This window comes from Podarcis tiliguerta (assembly GCF_965153285.1).
Source record: "Podarcis tiliguerta genome assembly, chromosome: 6".
Taxonomy (NCBI): domain Eukaryota; kingdom Metazoa; phylum Chordata; class Lepidosauria; order Squamata; family Lacertidae; genus Podarcis; species Podarcis tiliguerta.
The window spans coordinates 39841398-39860259 of record NC_139539.1 but is presented as its reverse complement, the minus strand read 5'-3'; the positions used below and the strand labels follow the sequence as shown (position 1 = coordinate 39860259).

General features: G+C 46.1%; 1 protein-coding gene across 2 annotated transcripts in view; it reads left to right on the top strand.

Annotated features, from left to right (window-relative positions):
- Nucleotides 1-1518: 1518 nt before the first annotated feature.
- MFSD4A (major facilitator superfamily domain containing 4A) overlaps nt 1519-18862 on the top strand; it is a 46540-nt gene continuing 29196 nt past the window's right edge. The window contains exon 1 of one of the 2 annotated variants that reach the window (XM_083444486.1): nt 1519-1604. In XM_083444486.1, the coding sequence (XP_083300612.1) occupies nt 1531-1604 (74 nt within the window). In that variant the 5' untranslated portion in view covers nt 1519-1530. Of the gene's footprint in view, nt 1605-2208; nt 2855-18862 lie in introns of those variants that run through there. The other variant, XM_083444485.1, reaches the window with a different exon arrangement.

The following is an 18862-nucleotide window of genomic DNA, read 5'->3' as shown; positions in this document are numbered from 1 at the left end:
AAATACCCTTGCCCCAGAACATTATGCATCACCGGAAGTGATACATAATGTTCATGGCTGTCTTTTTTGTTATTCTTTACATGAAGTACAGTATTGCACATCAGACTCATCATCAGGTGAGCCCATTTATGTTGTTGTTGTTTAGTTGTTTAGTTGTGTCCGACTCTTCGTGACCCCGTGGACCAGAGCACACCAGGCACTTCTGTCTTCCACTGCCTCCCACAGTTTGGTCAAACTCATGCTGGTAGCTTCAAGAACACTATCCAACCCATTTATATCTTATTGCTATTTTCTGATATCGCACTCAGCTAACAGACTGGGTGGAAAGGCCCAAGATTAAGGGAAGTCAGAATCCCCAAGCAGGATCAGTAAAGGGTTCAACTGAACTCAGATGAAAGACTGGTCTTTGACTAAGTGTAGCTTCTGCAGGCTTAGGGCTAAACTAGACCCAGTGAGTGCAAGTATCAGTGTGCTGCCCCTTTGGGTTTGTTATGTACACAGCAGCATACCCTCCAACATTTCTATATTAATAATAATAGCAATAATTTTATTATTTATACCCCACTTAGGGACGCGGGTGGCGCTGTGGGTAAAAGCCTCAGCGCCTAGGGCTTGCCGATCAAAAGGTCGGCGGTTCGAGTCCCCGCAGCGGGGTGCGCTCCCGCTGTTCGGTCCCAGCGCCTGCCAACCTAGCAGTTCGAAAGCACTCCCGGGTGCAAGTAGATAAATAGGGACCGCTTACTGGCCGGGAAGGTAAATGGTGTTTCCGTGTGTGGCTCTGGCTCGCCAGAGCAGCAATGTCACGCTGGCCACGTGACCCGGAAGTGTCTTCGGACAGCGCTGGCCCCCGGCCTCTTTGAGTGAGATGGGCGCACAACCCTAGAGTCTGTCAAGACTGGCCCGTACGGGCAGGGGTACCTTTACCTTTACCTTTACCCCACTTACCTGACTGGGTTGCTCATGTCACTAGGGGCAACTTCCAACACAATAAAACATTAAACATTACATAGACTTCCCTATATAGGGCTGCCTTCAGATGTCTTCTGAATTTGTATAGTTACTTATCTGCTTGTCTGGGGGGGGGGTCACATAGCTCCATACCCTCTGACATTTCTCTGATGAAAATAGGGAAGTCCTAAGGAAAAGTGGGACATTCCAGGGTCAAATCAGAAATCGGGACGGCTTCTGTAAATCCAGGACTTGGGAAACAGGGACACTTGGAGGGTCTGCAGGGGAAACCTCTGTATTCTCAGAATTGTGAGTTTAGGAGTCACCTCCTTGGGGCCCAGGGGTCTTCACCCCCCAATAAAACATTTAAGGGGGCCAGCCCCCCCATACTTGATGGGCATTGCCATTTAAATAGTGTGCATGCACAATGTCATGTGATTGATTATGCGGGGCGGGGCTTACCAGCCCCCACCCCAATCTTTTATTCAAGTTGGCACCCCTGTTTGCAGGGGTGGGAGTAGAGAGGAAATACAACAATTTTGCTGCCCTGGTCTCCACAACCATCTCCTCTCCTAAGCTTCTATGTGCATGTCAAGGGACGTTTCCACGACCTTTACCCACGTGTTCAACTTGAGTCTCTCCCTGCGAAGCGAATGGTAAGTAAGCTACTCGTGTCAGTAGCACTGACTTCAATAAGGGAATGATGATGGTGTGGATGAGAGACTGAGGTCACCTGCGAGTCTCACGTACGGGTGGGGGGAGGGAGAGAGAGAGAGAGAATAAAGGAGGGAAAAGAAACCAGCGCAAAAGAGTTGTTTCAGACGTTACGATTTACTTCCATCCCGTGTACGACAAATGATCGTCGCGTGTAATTACTGCGGGTATTTTCAACTGCCTGCAAAACGAGATAAAGGCAGGTAGCTGCGCTGGGCCACGCCAGCCCTCTCGCAGGCGGGCCGCGTTTCCGAAGTGATGGAGACGCGTGTGCAGTGATCACACCTGGCGATGGGTAGCCGCGCAGGTGTTTTCGGTTGTAGGGAAACCACTTGCAGCTGCTTCCTCGCCCGGAAGGTTTTGCTAGCTGGCGGCGCCCCTTTTGCAAAGCTGACCCCGCCGGGGCTTCGCCTGGGAGCTGGCCGGGGGGAGAACCAGAGCTCCCCGTCCGGCGAGCGCAGCTTGGGACCCTCGGCGCTCCGCCGGCCCGGGAGGCGGGCGTTGCTGGCGCCTGTGCGCGGCTCCCCGGGCCGAAGGGGCGGAGCCAGTCCCCGCCCCGCGCGCGGTACTCCGCCTGCTGCTGCTGCCTGTAAGCCCGGCGAGCGGGACGCGGGCAAGGCTGCAGCGCCCGCGGAAGGAGGCGAGCGCCGGATCCTCGGGGCGGAGGCGGAGGCTCCTCGCATGTGATCGACGACGGGCTCGCCCAGGGCGGGACGCGATAGATCCGACGGGCAGGTGTTGCTCTCCGAGGGGATTCCGGCGCGAAGAGCGGGGCAGCAGCGAAGACCCGGCTCTCCCGCTCGGCCACGGCGGACTGCGCGCGGCTAGGGGGCGCCACTCGCCCGCTCCGGTTTCTCTCTCGGTCTTAGCCCAGGGACTCGCTCTCGAGGGCAGGCAGGCAGTGGCGGGAGAGCGAGCTGCCGCGGACGCTGCTTCCTGGCGGGCCGCGGGAGCCGAGGATGTGGTGGTGGGATGCGCGGGTGACGACGCTCTTCAAGAGGAACCTGCAGCCCACGCTGACCTACTGGAGCGTCTTCTTCAGCTTCGGCCTCTGCATCGCCTTCCTGGGGCCCACCCTGCTGGACCTGCGCTGCCAGACCCAGAGCTCCCTCTCGCAGATCACCTGGGTCTTCTTCTCGCAACAGTTCTGCCTGCTGCTCGGCAGCTGCTTGGGAGGCATTTTCAAGAGAACGTAAGGCGACCCCCCCCCCCCCAATCTCTTTCTCTCTCCTCCCCCAGTTGCCGGCGCTTCGCTCTCCGGCCATTAGCATCGCCTGCCTGCCTACCTACTCCCCCCACCCCCAGCCCGCTTTCCTTCTGGAATGAGAAGGGTCCTGATGCCCCTGAGAAGCTGTCTCCCCCCCCCCCGCCCCATCTCTCACCTCGTCCCCCTTTCAAAGCCTCCTGAGAGGTCTACTTTGCAACGTGGTCTGTGCCAGGCTTTGCCCTGCAAATCAGCACCCCATCTTTACAGTGATTTATTCCTATCACCCTCTGTGACTCTCCAGCCTCTCTCTTGGGTCTCTAACCCTTCTTACTTAGGGATCCCGGGCAAAGTTAGGTGCGCCTGAACCCAGTGGGAGCAGTGCCCAGCTCCTCGTAGAACCGGGATGCACAGCTGCATTTCTGCCAGCGCTTGGGTGAATGAACTCAGCTGGGTTTGTTTCAGAACAAATGAGTGTGCATAGGAACCGTAGAGCTTGAAGCAGCCTGGGGGGGAATGTAGTCTGTGAAAGTGACCTGGTGCCTGTTTATAACGTGGGCACCTGAAGGTCTCTTGATGGTTGCTACACATTCATCACTGTGGCTTGGGGAATTTGATTGAAGTCTCCAGGGACAGGGAGTTCTGCTGTTGTTGGGCAGAAAGCCAAACGGTGTGGCTGCTCAGACCTTGTGCATGGATGGTAAGATGAGATGCACTGTGCCTGGGTTAATTTTGAGTGTGTGCATTGGCAATGGAACAGAAAAAATGGGAGATATTGTAGAACAGTGGTCATGTCGAGCTTTGGTGGTGAACAGCACTAGTTCCGTGATGTTTACTCAATACCATGACACCTCTAACCAGTTCTAGAGACAGAGTGGCCAAATTTATTTTTTGCCAGACATGCTTCTGTGCCTGTAGTAGCAGCCTCCCGTGTCAAAATCTTGCAGCTCCAGCAGTACATGTTTATCTGTGTAGACCACTTTCGAAAATAAAGTAAGAATGAGGCATGTTTGCAGTATAATTGCAGAAGAAGCGAAAATTCAGTTGCCCTAGGAACAATCACCCACTTAAGCTTCCCCCAAGACCTTCTTGTGATTGTCAATACAACAGAGGCTATCTTTTTCCATTTTGTTGCTTTTTTAGCAAGTCCAGGTACTTGCAGACGGGTCCTGTTCAGTGAGCATGTTGTCATCGTCCAAGCAGTGGCGTAGTGTGGGTTGCCAGCGCCTGGGGGCAGGGCAAGTGTTGCACCCCCTGGTGGACTGGGCAGCTGGGGTGGAGGTGTGCACCCAAGCCTTGAAGGCCTGGACACAGCTTGCCTTCCAGTGTCTCTGGAAGGTGGCAGGAGCTCAGCCACATGGTCTTGATAAGGGAGCCTGTCATGGGGGGACCTGTTTGCGCCTCTCTCCGAATTTTACACCCAGGGCCACTTCCCCTCTGTCCATCCCCCCCCCCATGCTATGCCACTGCATCCAAGTCTTTGCTTCTGAATTCTTTATACAGCGGGCATTGGGATAAGCAATGTGGCAGGTCTTGTACAATGTCTCAGATTTTAAAGGAATATTACTGTAACTACTATCCTGGGACTGTGCCAGGCATCTGCTGAATTGCACGAGGGTCAGAGGTTTCCTGGTTGGGTATTTTTGGAAGAGCTGGTAGCTTTCTCATCCAAAATGTGTGTGAGCATATGATTCCAAGAGGCAGCCTTGACTGAACTTGGTTTTAACATCTCTGGTTGTGTATGTGTGAATGCATCTCTCCCTCTGTCTTAACTAGAGATTTTGCTACTGCAGACCTTCACAGAAGGAACCTTATGAACTAAACACATGGTCTTGTGAAACCAAGAAAGCTCTCTTTTTAAAAAGACAAAGCTTACAATACTCTTGACCGTAATGTTGTGTCTCCTATGTCTAATATTTGTATCAGAAGTTAAATAGCTTAATGTGGACACCCATTTCAATGAGTAACAGTTCAGTCATAAGAAGCAGAAAGGATGCACTTTGGAGAGTTCCTATTATTGATCAAAGGGGGGTTGTATTCTGAGTACTTTTCAAGATTTGATAGCTCATAATGGCAACACATTCCATCCTTGTTGTAGGAGTAAATTGGCAGGTAATACCTGCTATTCCACATTGAAAAGTTGGAGGTTTTCCTGGCAAGCTTTCCGCCATCAGGTTGTTTAAAGACAGCAGAGGCAGTAAAACAAAAGTTGACTAGTGTTGGTAGCAGCGTCATGGAATTTGTTCACCTATTGTGAGCTAAATTCACATTTAGCTCAATACTCTTCCTTGCTCCTCTCCTGCTACTTTCCCATCTTTCTTTCCCCATTGGCCTAAGGCCATCACCAGTGTCTCTGTTCCACTGGCATCTGAGAAACCTTTCCCACCACCCCCATTCCATTCCGTCTTCCTTTTTTGCCTGTGTTTATCTCCTCTCTTGAATTATTTAAGGGCATATCTTCAAAAGCATTCAAAGGGCTCATCTAAATAAGATCAAAGTAATCTGGGTGCTTCTTGATCGATCCAAAAATAATTTAGACAGGTTTGACACAGAAGCCATGCAGAATGAGCTTTATATAACTTCTAGAGTCCTGAGTCACTTGAGTGACTCCCCTGAAATCACCACGGCTGCAGGATTTTTGCTCTGTGGGACCCTGGCTCTGTTGCAGAGCCTACGCAGGCAGACTCTCGGATCTGCTTGCTGTTCCTGTGATGTCAGCATGGATATCTGAGGTCTCTTCCCACATGGAGCTGGTTTCAGAATTTGGGAAACAGGGGGCATATGGCATGATCATGCAAAAACATATGTCGTTGAGGAAACAGAACATTGCTGTACATTGACAAGGAATCCTCAGGCTGCAGAAATCGGCTCAGGGATTTCTCAATGTGTTTTTCTGTAACCCAGTGGTTCTCTTGTAAAGGACCTGTTTTAATAACCTTGATGTCAAAACTCAAGCTGGCCTCCCATTCTCCAGAAAGTTGGCAAGCAACATCCAGTGTCAAACAAGCACTTAAAGGTTGACGTAGGATAAAACAGGCACAGTAAAGATTCCATTGTCACACAGCGTTGCTGGAAAGAACAGTGTTATGCTTGACAATTCATCAATGATACCATCAATGAGGAATTAGTGTCTCTCGCATAGAGTTCACTTTAAAACAAACAGCTTGTGAGTGGTGACTCCTCTCTCTCTCTCTCTCTCTCTCTCTCTCTCTCACACACACACACACACACACACACACACAAACCAATCTTCCTTTGCTGTAACTCCTTAGCTGCTGTCGAGCACCAATCTTGCTTGGATTTGTTTTAGGACTGAAACTTCATGCTAATATTTAAGTGCTACTTTTGAGGCATTTAACTTATGAACATCTTCAAACTACTGTTTAACTGGTCTGCAGATATATTGGCTTTCTCAGGATTATAAATTTGAGAATTGAACCCAGGCTAAAGTCTGCTGCTCTAGGCAAGCCTCAGGGGACACAATGGATTTTACTTATCTGTAAACATGCATAGGATTTTGCTGTAAAGTTATTAGCACTTAGATCCCTTTGGAATATGTAAAATTAATCCCGATTTAGTTCTCATTTATTTCAGTGGGAATGAATTCATGGTTGGTTTTGCATAGATTCTAAAGGGACCCAAGTGCAACTTACTTATCCTGGATCTAATCTTGAGCATTTTAAAGATTGGAGTTATAGTTGATTAAACCAGTCAGCTGATTATTAAGCAAGGCATGAAACTCACTGAGGGACCTTGGGCCAGTCACTCACTCTCAGCCTAACCTACGTCACAGGGCTGTGAGCATCTGTGTCACCTTGAGCACATTGGACGAGAGGCAGACTATAAATGTAAAAAAAAAAAAAATGAATCAAGCAGAAAACCCTTATCTTGCTTATAAATAATTATATTTACATTATATTTAAAGAGCTGTTTCCTTACTGATTCATGCTTTAAAGATCCCTCTGAAAACACATTGCTCCAATCAGGGCAAGCATGTAGAGTAATCAAAATAGTCTTCTAGATAGAGAGCACAATTCAACAGGGAACAGTTCTGATTAAAATTAATTACACCAATTATTATTTTTCAGCCCTACAATTATGGACTGGGTTACTCAGCTATCATGGCTTACTAGCCTATATAATTTTACATTACGTTACAACTCCAGCTCTTTTAACTGTTGACATGCCCAGGTTTGCTTTATCCCGTATAATAACTTGGTATAAACCTGACGATGTTGATGGGAGTTTCTGTCCAAAACATCAACGCCAGGTTGACGTTGGCTGCTATCATACAGACATACTGACCTGCTGCAACATTGGGGTGTAGTAGTTCAGGACACTGTTTGGAAACAGAGGCAGAAAGCTGCTCCCTAAGCTGCAACCATAGAATCATAGAGTTGGGAGGGACCGTGAGGGTCATCAACCCCTATGCAATATAGGAATCTCAGCTAAAGCATCCATGACAGATGGCCATCCAACTTCTGCTGAAAAACCTCCAAGGAAGGAGAATCTTCAGCCTCCTGGGGGAGATGGTTCCACTGTTGAACAGCTCTTACTGTCAGAAGGTTGTTGGAAATTTAGTGCAGAAGACCCCTTGCTTCTGCCAACTAAATGCTCGATTGTGCTACCTGCACTGCTCTCCTTTGATGCAGTCATGCCAGATACGTGGCCTTCTGGTCTAATAGATACTTAATGTCTTCTGTGGATCTGGTGACCTGGTGAGCAGCATACCTTTGAACTCCTCATGAGAGCTGGTGATGCGCTGACAGTGGGTCGTAAGCGTGCTCCTTCCATCTGAGGTCACTGAGAAAACATTGAGCACAGGCCTGTCTCTGCAGAGCATCTGGAAAGTGCATGACTCCTTAATTTCCTTCGACTCCAGTTACTGCCCAAGATACTATGTGTTCAGAAGCTGGCTTCATCAGCAACATTTCTTCTAAGCAGAAAGTATTTCCATGATGCAGGAAGTAATTCACCACCTCCTGTGTGTAGTTTGGCAGCTAGAACAAGTGTGTGTGTGTGTGTGTGTGTGTGTGTGTCTGTGTGTGTTGCTTCATACACAGAGCCAGTGTGGTGTAGTGGTTAAGAGCGGTGGACTCGTAATCTGGTGAACCGGGTTCGTGTCCCCACTCCTCCACATGCAGCTGCTGGGTGACCTTGGGCCAGTCACACTTCTTTGAAGTCTCTCAGCCCCACTCACCTCACAGAGTGTTTGTTGTGGGGGAGGAAGGGAAAGGAGAATGTTAGCCGCTTTGAGACTCCTGAGGGTAGTGATAAAGCAGGATATCAAATCCAAACTCCTCCTCTTCCTCTTCCTCCTCCTCCTCCTCTTCTTCTTCTTCTTCTTCTTCTTCTTCTTCTTCATACAGATGTACTGTGACACAGCTCCTTACTATACACATACCATAAATACACCCAGAGAACTATGTTTTTGTGCATGTGCTATCTACACATGGATTTTGTGTATGAGCAGCTTGACGTAGGAAGTAAGCACTCGGCAGGCAAACTTATCTATGGACTCATGTTACTGGTTGAGCAAAAACATCAAGGTTTCAAAATCAGGGATGTGGGAACCTGTAGCCTTCCAGCTTCTCCTGGACAACAGCTCTCCTCATCCTTGCTGGCTGGGGCTGATGGGAGTCAGGATCTGACAAGATGGAGAACCACACACATTCATCATCCATGTTTTAAATCTACATATTCACAGCAGTTCCTATTGAGAGGGGGAAGCCAGTTCCCCAACATTTAAAAGCTGTAGCAGAGATTAATTCTTTGGCTGTAATCAGGCTGTGGTCATTATTTCCTGTTCTGTGATGTGCTTTCTTGATCTTGAGCTGGGATTCTCCAGGCTCTCTGCACAGTAGAATTAATTAGAACGCATATTTTAGACTGATGCCATTGACTAATTTGTATCCCATTTACTGATTCTCAGAAGTTCGTACAAAACTTACAAGACAGAAGGCAGCTAATTACTTGCCATCCTACAAAAATGGTTCTAGGAGGCTTTTCTGCCCATCCCGTGTAACAGTGCCAGCTCTCAGCATGGGCATATATGAATTGGTGCTTATTTATTTCATAATGTAAATTCCATTCTGCTAATACTTGTTTAAAGGAGCTTTAAAATGTAGCTCAGTTATGTAAATGATCAAACACTCAATCATTAAGCTTAAAACAAATAAGCTGTGTCCCATCCTAATAAAAACTATTAGTCACTAAAAAAAAAAAACCCATCCCTCAAAGCATGCTGAGAGGAAGTTGCATAGTCTGAATGGATATGCACTCTTTTCCCTCACATCCCATTGCAATAGTAATGCTTGTATATATGGACACAACTGATCAGTCCCCAGCTCTTCCAAGCAGGACTGGGAAATACTTTGTTTCTGAAACCCAGGAAAGCTACATCTAGTAGGCAATAGGGAGCCAAATGAACCAATGACCTGGCTCTGTGTAGGGCAGTTTCCTGTGTTCTTCACTATATTTTCAGTGACTCTTTCATATAATCATAAGCATTGGAAGATACCTCAAAGGTCCTCTAGTCCACCTGCCTGACAGTGTAGGAAATCTGGTGCTACAGCATCACTGATAGGCAGCTATCTAGTCTCTTATTAAACCTCTAACAAAGGAGAGTCCTGTCTCCTTCCACGGCAGTCTGCTTCACTCAGTGTTTGAAACTCCCATTGTTCTAGGCGCATTTTGCGACAGGGAAAACTGCCACTGCTGGAAGGAAATGAGGACCTGTTTCTGCCTCTCCACTTCCAGCTACTCTCTGAAGACTGCAGAAGGGACCCTCTTAAGAATATTAGGGGGTGGGCAGGGGAAGGACTAGACCACGTGAAAAATGAACATAATAGTTCCGCTGCAGTTCATTCATTTTCAGCTTTGTATTCTTGTTATATATATAAAAAAAGTGCCTAGACATTCTGTTGTTGCACCCATAACCTAGGATTAAGGTGCCATTTAGCTCCTAACTTTCATATCTCAGTTTCTAACACTGGTTTCACTGTTAAACAAATTGAACTGTTAGCAGATTCTTCTCATGTTTAATCAAAATTCACTTTCTTGAAATTTGAACCCATTAATTTAGATCTCACTCTGTGCTTCATCTCAGTAACAGCCCTTTGAAGAAGCTTTAATGTCTATGTATAGAAACACAGCCAAACCATGATGGGTCTTTTTAGACCCCAAAACAGCATGAATCTCTGTTACTGGAACTTTTCTTCTTCTTCTGCAATAAATGCAGCATAGGTGAGAGACGTCTGTACGTCTTGGTCCCCCTACTAGGGAGATCTAATTTGTGAGTCTTGTAATCAGTTAGCTTATGCTAATACACACAACGACCTGCTGTGTCTCAAAAATTATCAGTCCATCCATCATCTAAATTACAGTAAATGAGCAAGCTAGCACATTGGGCTATATGGGGAATCCTGTTCTTACTATATTTGGAGAGAGAATTGCAGTCGCCCCTTGCTTCAAGTGTACTGCTGGAAGACACTGCATTTTTGGCCTTAGCAGCTGCAGACCCCAAGCCCGCCAAAGTGACAACAACCCAAACTCAGGGAAATGTTGGCTTGCAGTTCAGGTTTAGATCATCACAAAAGTTTTTTATTATTTTTAGAAGTCTTGATGTTTTTGACCAAGTCCAACTCCCAAGACTCTTTGAAGCTGGATTGGCTCGTTGCGAGTGGGGAAACACAACCAAATGCAATAAGGCTCGAGATGCTATCACAAGACCTGGCAATGCTATTCTGCTGCTCTTGTCTCTCTCACTGCACACCCCTCTTGTGCTGATCAACAGGATGTTGCTAAAAGCAAAGCATCTCAAGTTGGAAGAAGCTGACCAGTTAATAGCTCCAGCTCCACCCCAACACGACGCATTTTAGGACTGAAGGCATGCATAGATTTGTACTGCATCCACCCCATGGTAATATTTCCTTCCATATGTTAGTAAGTGTTAAGGGATGTTGCTCTCTGTATTGTCAGCTCTTAATGCCCTGTTGTTGAGATGATGGGGGAAGTGTGTGGTGATCTGAACTTCTTTAATCATGCAAGGAAGGGCTGGCCAGCCTGTACGTCGCTATTGGCTGCTGCCTTGTAAGTGGCTCTGTGGTTTTACTGAAGGTTGGCAAGACGTATTAAAGAGCTCTGTTTTGCAATATTCCCTGAGCCAGGATTCTAAGAGAGCTTAATATGGAGTCTTCCAATGTGTTCTGATTTGGGATGCTGCAAAGGACGAAACAGCTCTGAACACTAGTCCTGTTTTTGTGCATATAGCATCTCTCCCCCCCGTCCTTTGCAAATAGAAGGGAGTCTGCTGCTATTCTGCCTGCTATTTCCTCTGTGTTTTTCATGCACACAAAAACATACACACACACATATTTTCTCGCTGCTCCTTCTCATCTGCCTTCCATCCTACCGGGGTTTTCTTAAAGTGCTTTCCTAGTTTACACATTATGCCTTCTGAGGCTCATTCTTTTCCCCACTGAAAAGCCTCCTTTAGCACAATCTGAGAAGAAGAGATGTTGGAAACATTCAGCATGTTTTGGAACGACTGCACTTGCTTGTTTTAGTTCTTTCCCCACCCCTGATTTTTAAAAGCAGGGGTTTTTTTTTCTTTATGATTGCATTTTGAGCCATTTCTGAAAGCAGAAGTTTCTGTTGAGTTTTCTAGGCAAGTTTGTCCAGAATGTACATTTATAAAAACATGAGAAAGACAGAGAGACACAGAGAGAAACATGGGGGCATCAGAAGAATCTTGTTCAATAGGACCAAAGATCCATCTAGTTTAATACGTTGTTGCCAGAGGTGCTGGATGCCTGTGAAGACCCTGCAAGAAGGACACTGGTGCAACAGCCCACCCCATTTGTATACGAAGCACCTGGTGTTCAAGGTACACTGCCTTTGAACATGGAGGCTCAGTAACATGGTTTGAGTGTTCGAAATTCCATTTAGAAAGCTTTACTTTGATTGTATCCTCTAGAGACCTTTTGCTAGCCTTAATGGCTTTCATAAAAGCACTTTCAACCCCCTCTTGCAGTGCTAGTGGGAAGCAAGAGTTCTAAGGGGAGGAACGGCCATAATAGTGAACAGAGTTTTTATATTTGCAGCACAGACACAGGAAAATGCAATAAGTTTATTTAGCAGTATGTGTGAAGGAGCCTATACTATTCTCTCTTAGACCTGGATTCCAACTTACAGCTGGGAATGTAAAACATGCCCTTCTTCAACTCAGAGCAGTTTTATTGTGTGGTGACACTGTGTTGATGCAGATGGCCAGGCTTTGATGCTAAGCCACTGAGCAGCCACCAAGAGCCACTATATCTGCATCATCAAGTCTCTAAACACTGCTGCCCTGATGCTCCACAGTGAATGGTGCTGTTCCAAAATCTGGGGCCACCACAGAAAAGGCCCTCTCGCAGGCTTCCACCTTGCAGACCTCCAAGGGCACTGGAGTTGCCCGCATTGTGTCTCTTGTGGATCTTAACTCCTGAGCTAGTGTATAAAGGAGGAAGTAATCTTTGCGGTATTTGGAAATCAAGCCATTTGGGGCTTTATAGATCAAAGATAAGATATTAAAGTGGATAGGCAGCCAATAGAATTATATCAGAAGCAGTGTGGTAGGAGTGCCAGTCATTAGTCCAGAGGCTGTTTGGCACTAGCTGCAGCCCTCTGAACTGTCTGCTGCCCCTGTTGACCTGCTACCCAAGGCAGTTGCCTCACCTTGCCTTGTGGGTGAGCCAGCACTACAAGCAAATGGTATAGAGGGGACTGTTTTGTGTTCCTGGTGCCTCCAATGGGCCCTGATCAATACTTAGCATCCGTCCCAGAGAATCCTAAAAATCTCAAAAGAATTTGTGGCTCTCCAATTGAGGTGGCGTCTTGTGGTGTGCTCTTAAGACAAACAGGCAATTGAATTCCAGATACGATATTAGGAGGCAAGCAGTTCCTCCGTCCTCCTCATGGCCAGGCCCAGGGGATCGATGCAGTGGAGCAAAAAGCAGGCTATTGCGATGGTTGCTGGCAGTGCATAACAAAGCTTTTTCATAATCTCTGTTATAGATTAGGGAACGAAACTTGGTCTTTACTCCCCAATTGCCACCATCGCCGCACACACTCTTTTAAGCAGCACAGATCTTTATGCTGCTGCCCACAAGCGATGATTGATTGTTTAACTGCTCTGTGTGCTCTTAAGCCAGGCGAAGATAGAGGGGGAAGCTGTTCCTGTTAATTCTACAGAGCACACATTGAGTTCCAGTCTTGGCACAGTTCCCATCTCCAGCGTATCTGTTGCTTGCACCTGCATCTTTATCCCCTGGTGTGCTATTTTGTGTCCCAGAGGTGTCATTCTGCAGTTCTGGACCTGTTGCTGAGGCAGCATTAGCATTTGGCAGTTGTTTTTCGTCTGGCGATCCTAAATTTTGTTAGCGTGGCTGTGTGTTTTTACGTTAAGCACCAACTTAGGCTGCTTACATGATGCCCTCCTTTGTAAGAAATTGCATGTGTGGAGTACATCCATGTAGCTGCAAACACAGCAAGTCTTTCCTATGTAGGAAATCTGTTGCATTTGGAGAAGTCTTGAGGACATTTGCTATTTCAGAGTGGGTTGGGGTTTTTTTGTTTTTTGTTTTGTTTTACTAGGTTCATCTCAAGTGTTGTGAGTAAACTGGCCCAGTTTGCTGATTCATCACTTGCATCAAATTTATAATTAGGCCCAATATTAATTTATTTATTTGTGTAAAATGCTTAAATACAGTTTACAGGATGGAATAATAATAATTTATATCCCGCCCTCCCCAGCCGAAGCCTGGCTCAGGGCGGCTAACAACAATAAAACAGTACAACAGTACAACACAACACAACACTCTAAAATCATTCATTATAAAATTAATTCAAATCAAACCAATGGCAACCATTGGGCCAGAGCTCCGCGAAGATTGCCAAAGGAGGGAGTCAGGCTGTGCCCTGGCCAAAGGCCTGGTGGAGCAGCTCTGTCTTGCAGGCCCTGTGGAAAGATGTCAAGTCCTGCAGGGCCCTAGTCTCTTGTGACAGAGCGTTCCACCAGATCGGAGCCATAGCCGAAAAAGCCCTGGAAACATACCACAATGCAACCATAATAAAGGCAACCATAGACAATAAAATCATCCAGAAACACAAACGTTCAATATCAAATAACATTTGGTAACAAAATGCAACTAAAACCAATCATGGCTCAATTGGTCTTCGTGGGGAAGGCCAAGAACATCAGGTGTCCCTTCAGAGCTTTTGAGTAGGTCTGCTGGCCTCCAGGTGTCAGGGCATTCCAAAGGCATGGGGACCACGGTTTGACTGACTTCAATGGGAGAAAGTGGAAAGATGTCTCCCTCTGGTATCATGATCCCAGCAGCTGGAGGAAGAGCTACTGCAATCTGCTAGCTGCATTGGACCTAGCGTGCAGTCCTTGTATGGGATTGCAGGCACACAATGTGGCCATAACTAAATAGATGAACAGGCTTTTAAGTGTGAATTGCATTTCCTATCCAGTGTGGGAGCTGTAGCCCTTATTTCTTTATTCTACTGCATTTCTAATTCTACTGCAATTTCATACACATAGAGAGAGAGCTTTTTATTTTTTAAAAATGAGGTGCTATTACCCATCTTGATTAAAGTGGCATGGGTTCTGGCACAAAATGGCTACTGCAGGCAGCAGGAAAAAAAGTGATGGTACTCCACACCATGTGTGTGTGTGTGTGTGTGGTCACAAAAACATACATATTCTCCTTGCTGCCCCCCCCCCCCGCAATCCTCTCTCTCTGTATATAAATATAGATATGTGTGAATTGTTGCCCCTTTGAAATTTGACCTGTGCTCAAGGGAAGCCTCATAAAAAAACAAACCCACCCAACCATTCTCCGAAATGTATCTGCAGCTACACAGATGTGCTCCCTACATCTGACGGCCAACGCACAATGCTTGAGGCATTGCGGCCACCCACCACCCATTGAAGCTGGCCCCTCCCTTCCCTAGCTGCCACTACACAGGCTCCTGGAGATCTATCCTGCCCTGAGTGACACAGAAAGAAGCAGCCAGTTTCTTCTAAACAAAGAAGTTTCTTTTCCATTTTATTGTAACTTTCAAAAAAAGAAGTGTTGCTTATTGCTGCAATAAGCTTATGTAAACTGCTTTTTTATGTCAACCTGAGAAGCGTTATATAAATACCTCAAATAAATGAATAAACACACACTCACAACCCCATGTGAAAACAACCAGAATTGCAGATCACCATCTAGCTGTGAAAAAGAGGCTTGTCCACATAAGCCCTGGCAGTGTAAAGTTTTCAACAAACACTTAAAATTTCATATTAAAAGATGCCTAGTGAATCTCTATCGGTAGAGCGTTCCATAAGACTGGGTCAATGATACTGGAGGCTCTATTTTATGTTCATATCAATGAGCCTCACCAACACAGGGCAGAGGAGATGGGCACAGCCAGAGATGCTCCTGCAAATGATCTCAGGGAGGGCCCAAGCTTATGCAACCCTTAAGCATTAGATTTTGTCCCAAGTCATTCTGAGCTCCTATAGTGCACTTGCAGAACTGCTGCTAAAAAGAACCGTTAAGAATTTCACCTTCCATTGTTCTTTTAAAGCTTCTCATCCCTAACATTACAAAGGTAGGCTTTAGAGTGTGAGTGATGTCTGGCTCAGTTGCGCCAGAGGGATGCTGAGCAGAATTCCTCCCATCTGCTGCCTCTCACTTCCTGCTCCTTCCCAGGTCTAGCAGAAGCCGAACGTTGACCTGACAGATGCATGTCCCTGTTCAAAGCAGCAGTGTGCCCTAGAAGCCACTGAGAATGTAGACATCACTCTTCCTGTCTAAGGGAGATTTATATGCGGCTGCTTCTGCTCCCTGACTCCACACTGATTTTGCTTCTCCCAGCCTTTCGCTGCCTGGTATCTTATTGCCTGCCTGTTTTCAGTCTTCAGCAGCTTCCTCTTTAGCAGTGGGCTGATCAGCTCCTTGGCCGTAGTGTGAGGTGTTCTGCTTGCAGGAGGGAGCTGGAACAGGAAGCGCCAGTCTGGGTTGTTGTCAGCATTGCTCTTTCCTTCATTGTGATTTATTCATTGTTATATTTATAGGTAAAGGCGCCATCTTCTCCGGATGATTGAGGGGGCCCAACGTGACGTCTTGGCACCACGCGTGTGATGTCACAGGACATACTGACGTCACGTGTGTGATGTCATGAGGAGCCAGAGGGCGGAGCAGAATCCCTCTGAACATTTTGTGTGTGTGTGCACAGCCCTCGAAGTCCCCCCTTCCTGGGGACCCAACTAGGCCCTGCCTGCCTCCCTCCCTCTCTCCCTGCATGTAGCTCTTGTGTGGGGCTTTCTCGGCTGGTGGCTGGTGGGTAAAGTAATGGGGAGCTGCCATTGCAGCTCCTTGCCAAGGACTCAAGGGGCCCTAGATATGCCTCTGTTCAGATCAGCTCTCCTCAGAGTATCTTGTGTTTACATATAATCATTTTTCCATGTCTTTCTTAATTAAGACTTTGAGTAATTTTCCTGTTCATTAAATGTTTCCCAGCACCCTCTTTCATCCGTCTACAAAACAATGCAAGATGAAGCAAAATTGCCACACCTAGCCGATTTTCTCTTAATGCATACGGTGTTTTATGCATTCCATCAGTCTATTCTTTCAGCGTTCCAGATACAAGAGGCATCACATAACAGTACTGTACTGGAAAGCAATTAGTTGGTTCTGCACAGTAAAAGTTAGGCACGAGCCTTTCCAATTTAGCTAGACCACAGGCTCAAAAGAAAAAGGAATCTTTAAAATGATACAGTTTTACAAAATTATTATTTTCTCCATCATGCCTACTAGTTAGGAAGGTTGTAGCACTGCTTTCAGGATAAGAGGCCGCATTGGAAAGCCCAAGTGAATAGAGATCTACACAAGCGTTCATGCCTGATGCATGGCTGCTGGGCAGATCCAGAGACAGGGTCTGCCCCCCCCCCCCATTCTAAATGCAGTTCTTCCTGCAGTGTATGTGGCAGCCTGAGTATATTTAGGCTTTTTTCTTTATTCAAGTGACAATTGTATAATTCAGAATGTGAGGCCAGTTTATTTAATGGAGCCTCTTTTGCAATCAGGCAACTTACATGGGGGTCACGTTTTGGAGGTCGCACCTAAAGCCAAAATCGTGTATAGTGAAAACACACTGGGTTTAATAGGGGGTGGGATTACAAAAGTATTTTCCCCAAATTTCCACCCCCTTTTTATTTATTTATTTATTTATTTATTTAGCCAAGTACGTAAAGCTGAAAGCACAAGTTAAATGTGCATGAATTGTGGGATTACTGTAACAAACATAGGAAGACATTTTTTTTCCTGTTGAAAGCTGCTATTATGTTAGCTTTAACAAGTCCGTCCGTCCCCCTCTTCTAGACATTGGCTGCAATTCTAACCTCATCTACATAGAAGCAAATCATACTGAATTCAGTGGGTCTTACTCCTAGGCAAGTGGGATTGGGATTGCAGTCACATTCAAACTTATTCTTTTCAAAAAAAGGATGGTTTGGCCTGGTTCTCTATGCAGAATTAATTGCATGTCTTGAATCACTAGATTCTACAAGTGTTACAGTCAAAATGCACCCACTCCACCAGCTGCTATCCAGTTTTATTGATGCCTCTTATAGCTGTCCTTCCTGGTTTTTCTGCATTTTGCTAACTGATTATAGCCTTTTATGAGGTTAGCAAGATTATCGTCTCACCTCTGTAACACAAAACCATAGAACACAACAAGGCTTCCTTTATTTTACCTAAAGGCACTTGACTTGAAGTTGTTTTCTATTTTTATTTTTTAAAGATTTTATCCCACTCTTCCTTGAAGGAGCTTAGGCAAATATACATTGCTGTCCTTCCAGTAGGTTAGGCGGAAATACTGATTTGCCCAAAAGATACCCCAGTTGAGCTTTAAGGCCAAGCTAAAATTTCCATGTGAGATTTGAACATGGTTCTAGTCTAAGGGCAGAGCCATATCGTGGGTATTTGAAAAGCTCTGAGGGAGGTTATTTGAGGATTTTGAGTTAGGTGTCATCAGTATAGTGGGGGTGGACAGTTCTGTTCCTTTTTTATATCAAATACAGGTGAGGTGTTGAAAAGGTGGCTGAAATCAGTAATGGGCTCAATGGGGTGCCAGTAAACTGGGTCATCCTATTGGCTGGTGGTACAGTTGGTCAAAGACTTGGGATACAGCTTGTTCTAGGCTGGGTTGCACTGCCCCCAAAGCAGCCTTCATCAACCCTCCTTTTGGACCACAGCTCCCATTTGCTCCAGCCAGCACAGCTGTCAATGGCAGATATAGTCTAAGACAGCTGGAAGGTGTCAAGTCCCAAGGCTGCCCTAAAGAATAAAACTTGGTACTATTAGTTCCAGCCCTGCGAACACTCACATGTCATTCGTAGCTTAAAGCACCTCTAGACAATGTTGATTGGTTTATTTTATTTTTTAAAATTCTTTTTATTGAGTTTCTCTTAAATTGGTTTATGGCTGTGACTCATATTCTGTTAGCATTCAGGTGTGACTACAGTAATGCACTATATGAGGAAGTGCTTGTGAAAGTTTAGTAACTTCGATTGGTCCCAAATACAGCTGCTACTGTGTAGATTGGTAGAAATAGGAGGCAGTATGTCTGGTCCCATATTAACATTACCAGTATTTTTAAGATTGGGATGGTAAACCTGGTGAACTCCAGATGTTGTTGGACTCCATCTCCCAACATCTCTAGCCAGAATGGCCAAGGGTCCAGGATAACGGAAGCTGTGGCCCTCTGGGTATTGCTGGACTGCAGGTTCCCCACCCCTGGGTGGTTGTTGTTTTTTTAAAAAAAATGGAAACCCACCTTTACTTTTGGAGGTAAAGTAGTGGCAACCAGAGACGGGGCCGTCTCTGTGGTGGTGCCTCAGCTGTGTCTCCTTTATACATTACTCTGATTCCTACACTGATTGTTTTCAGGTACCATGTA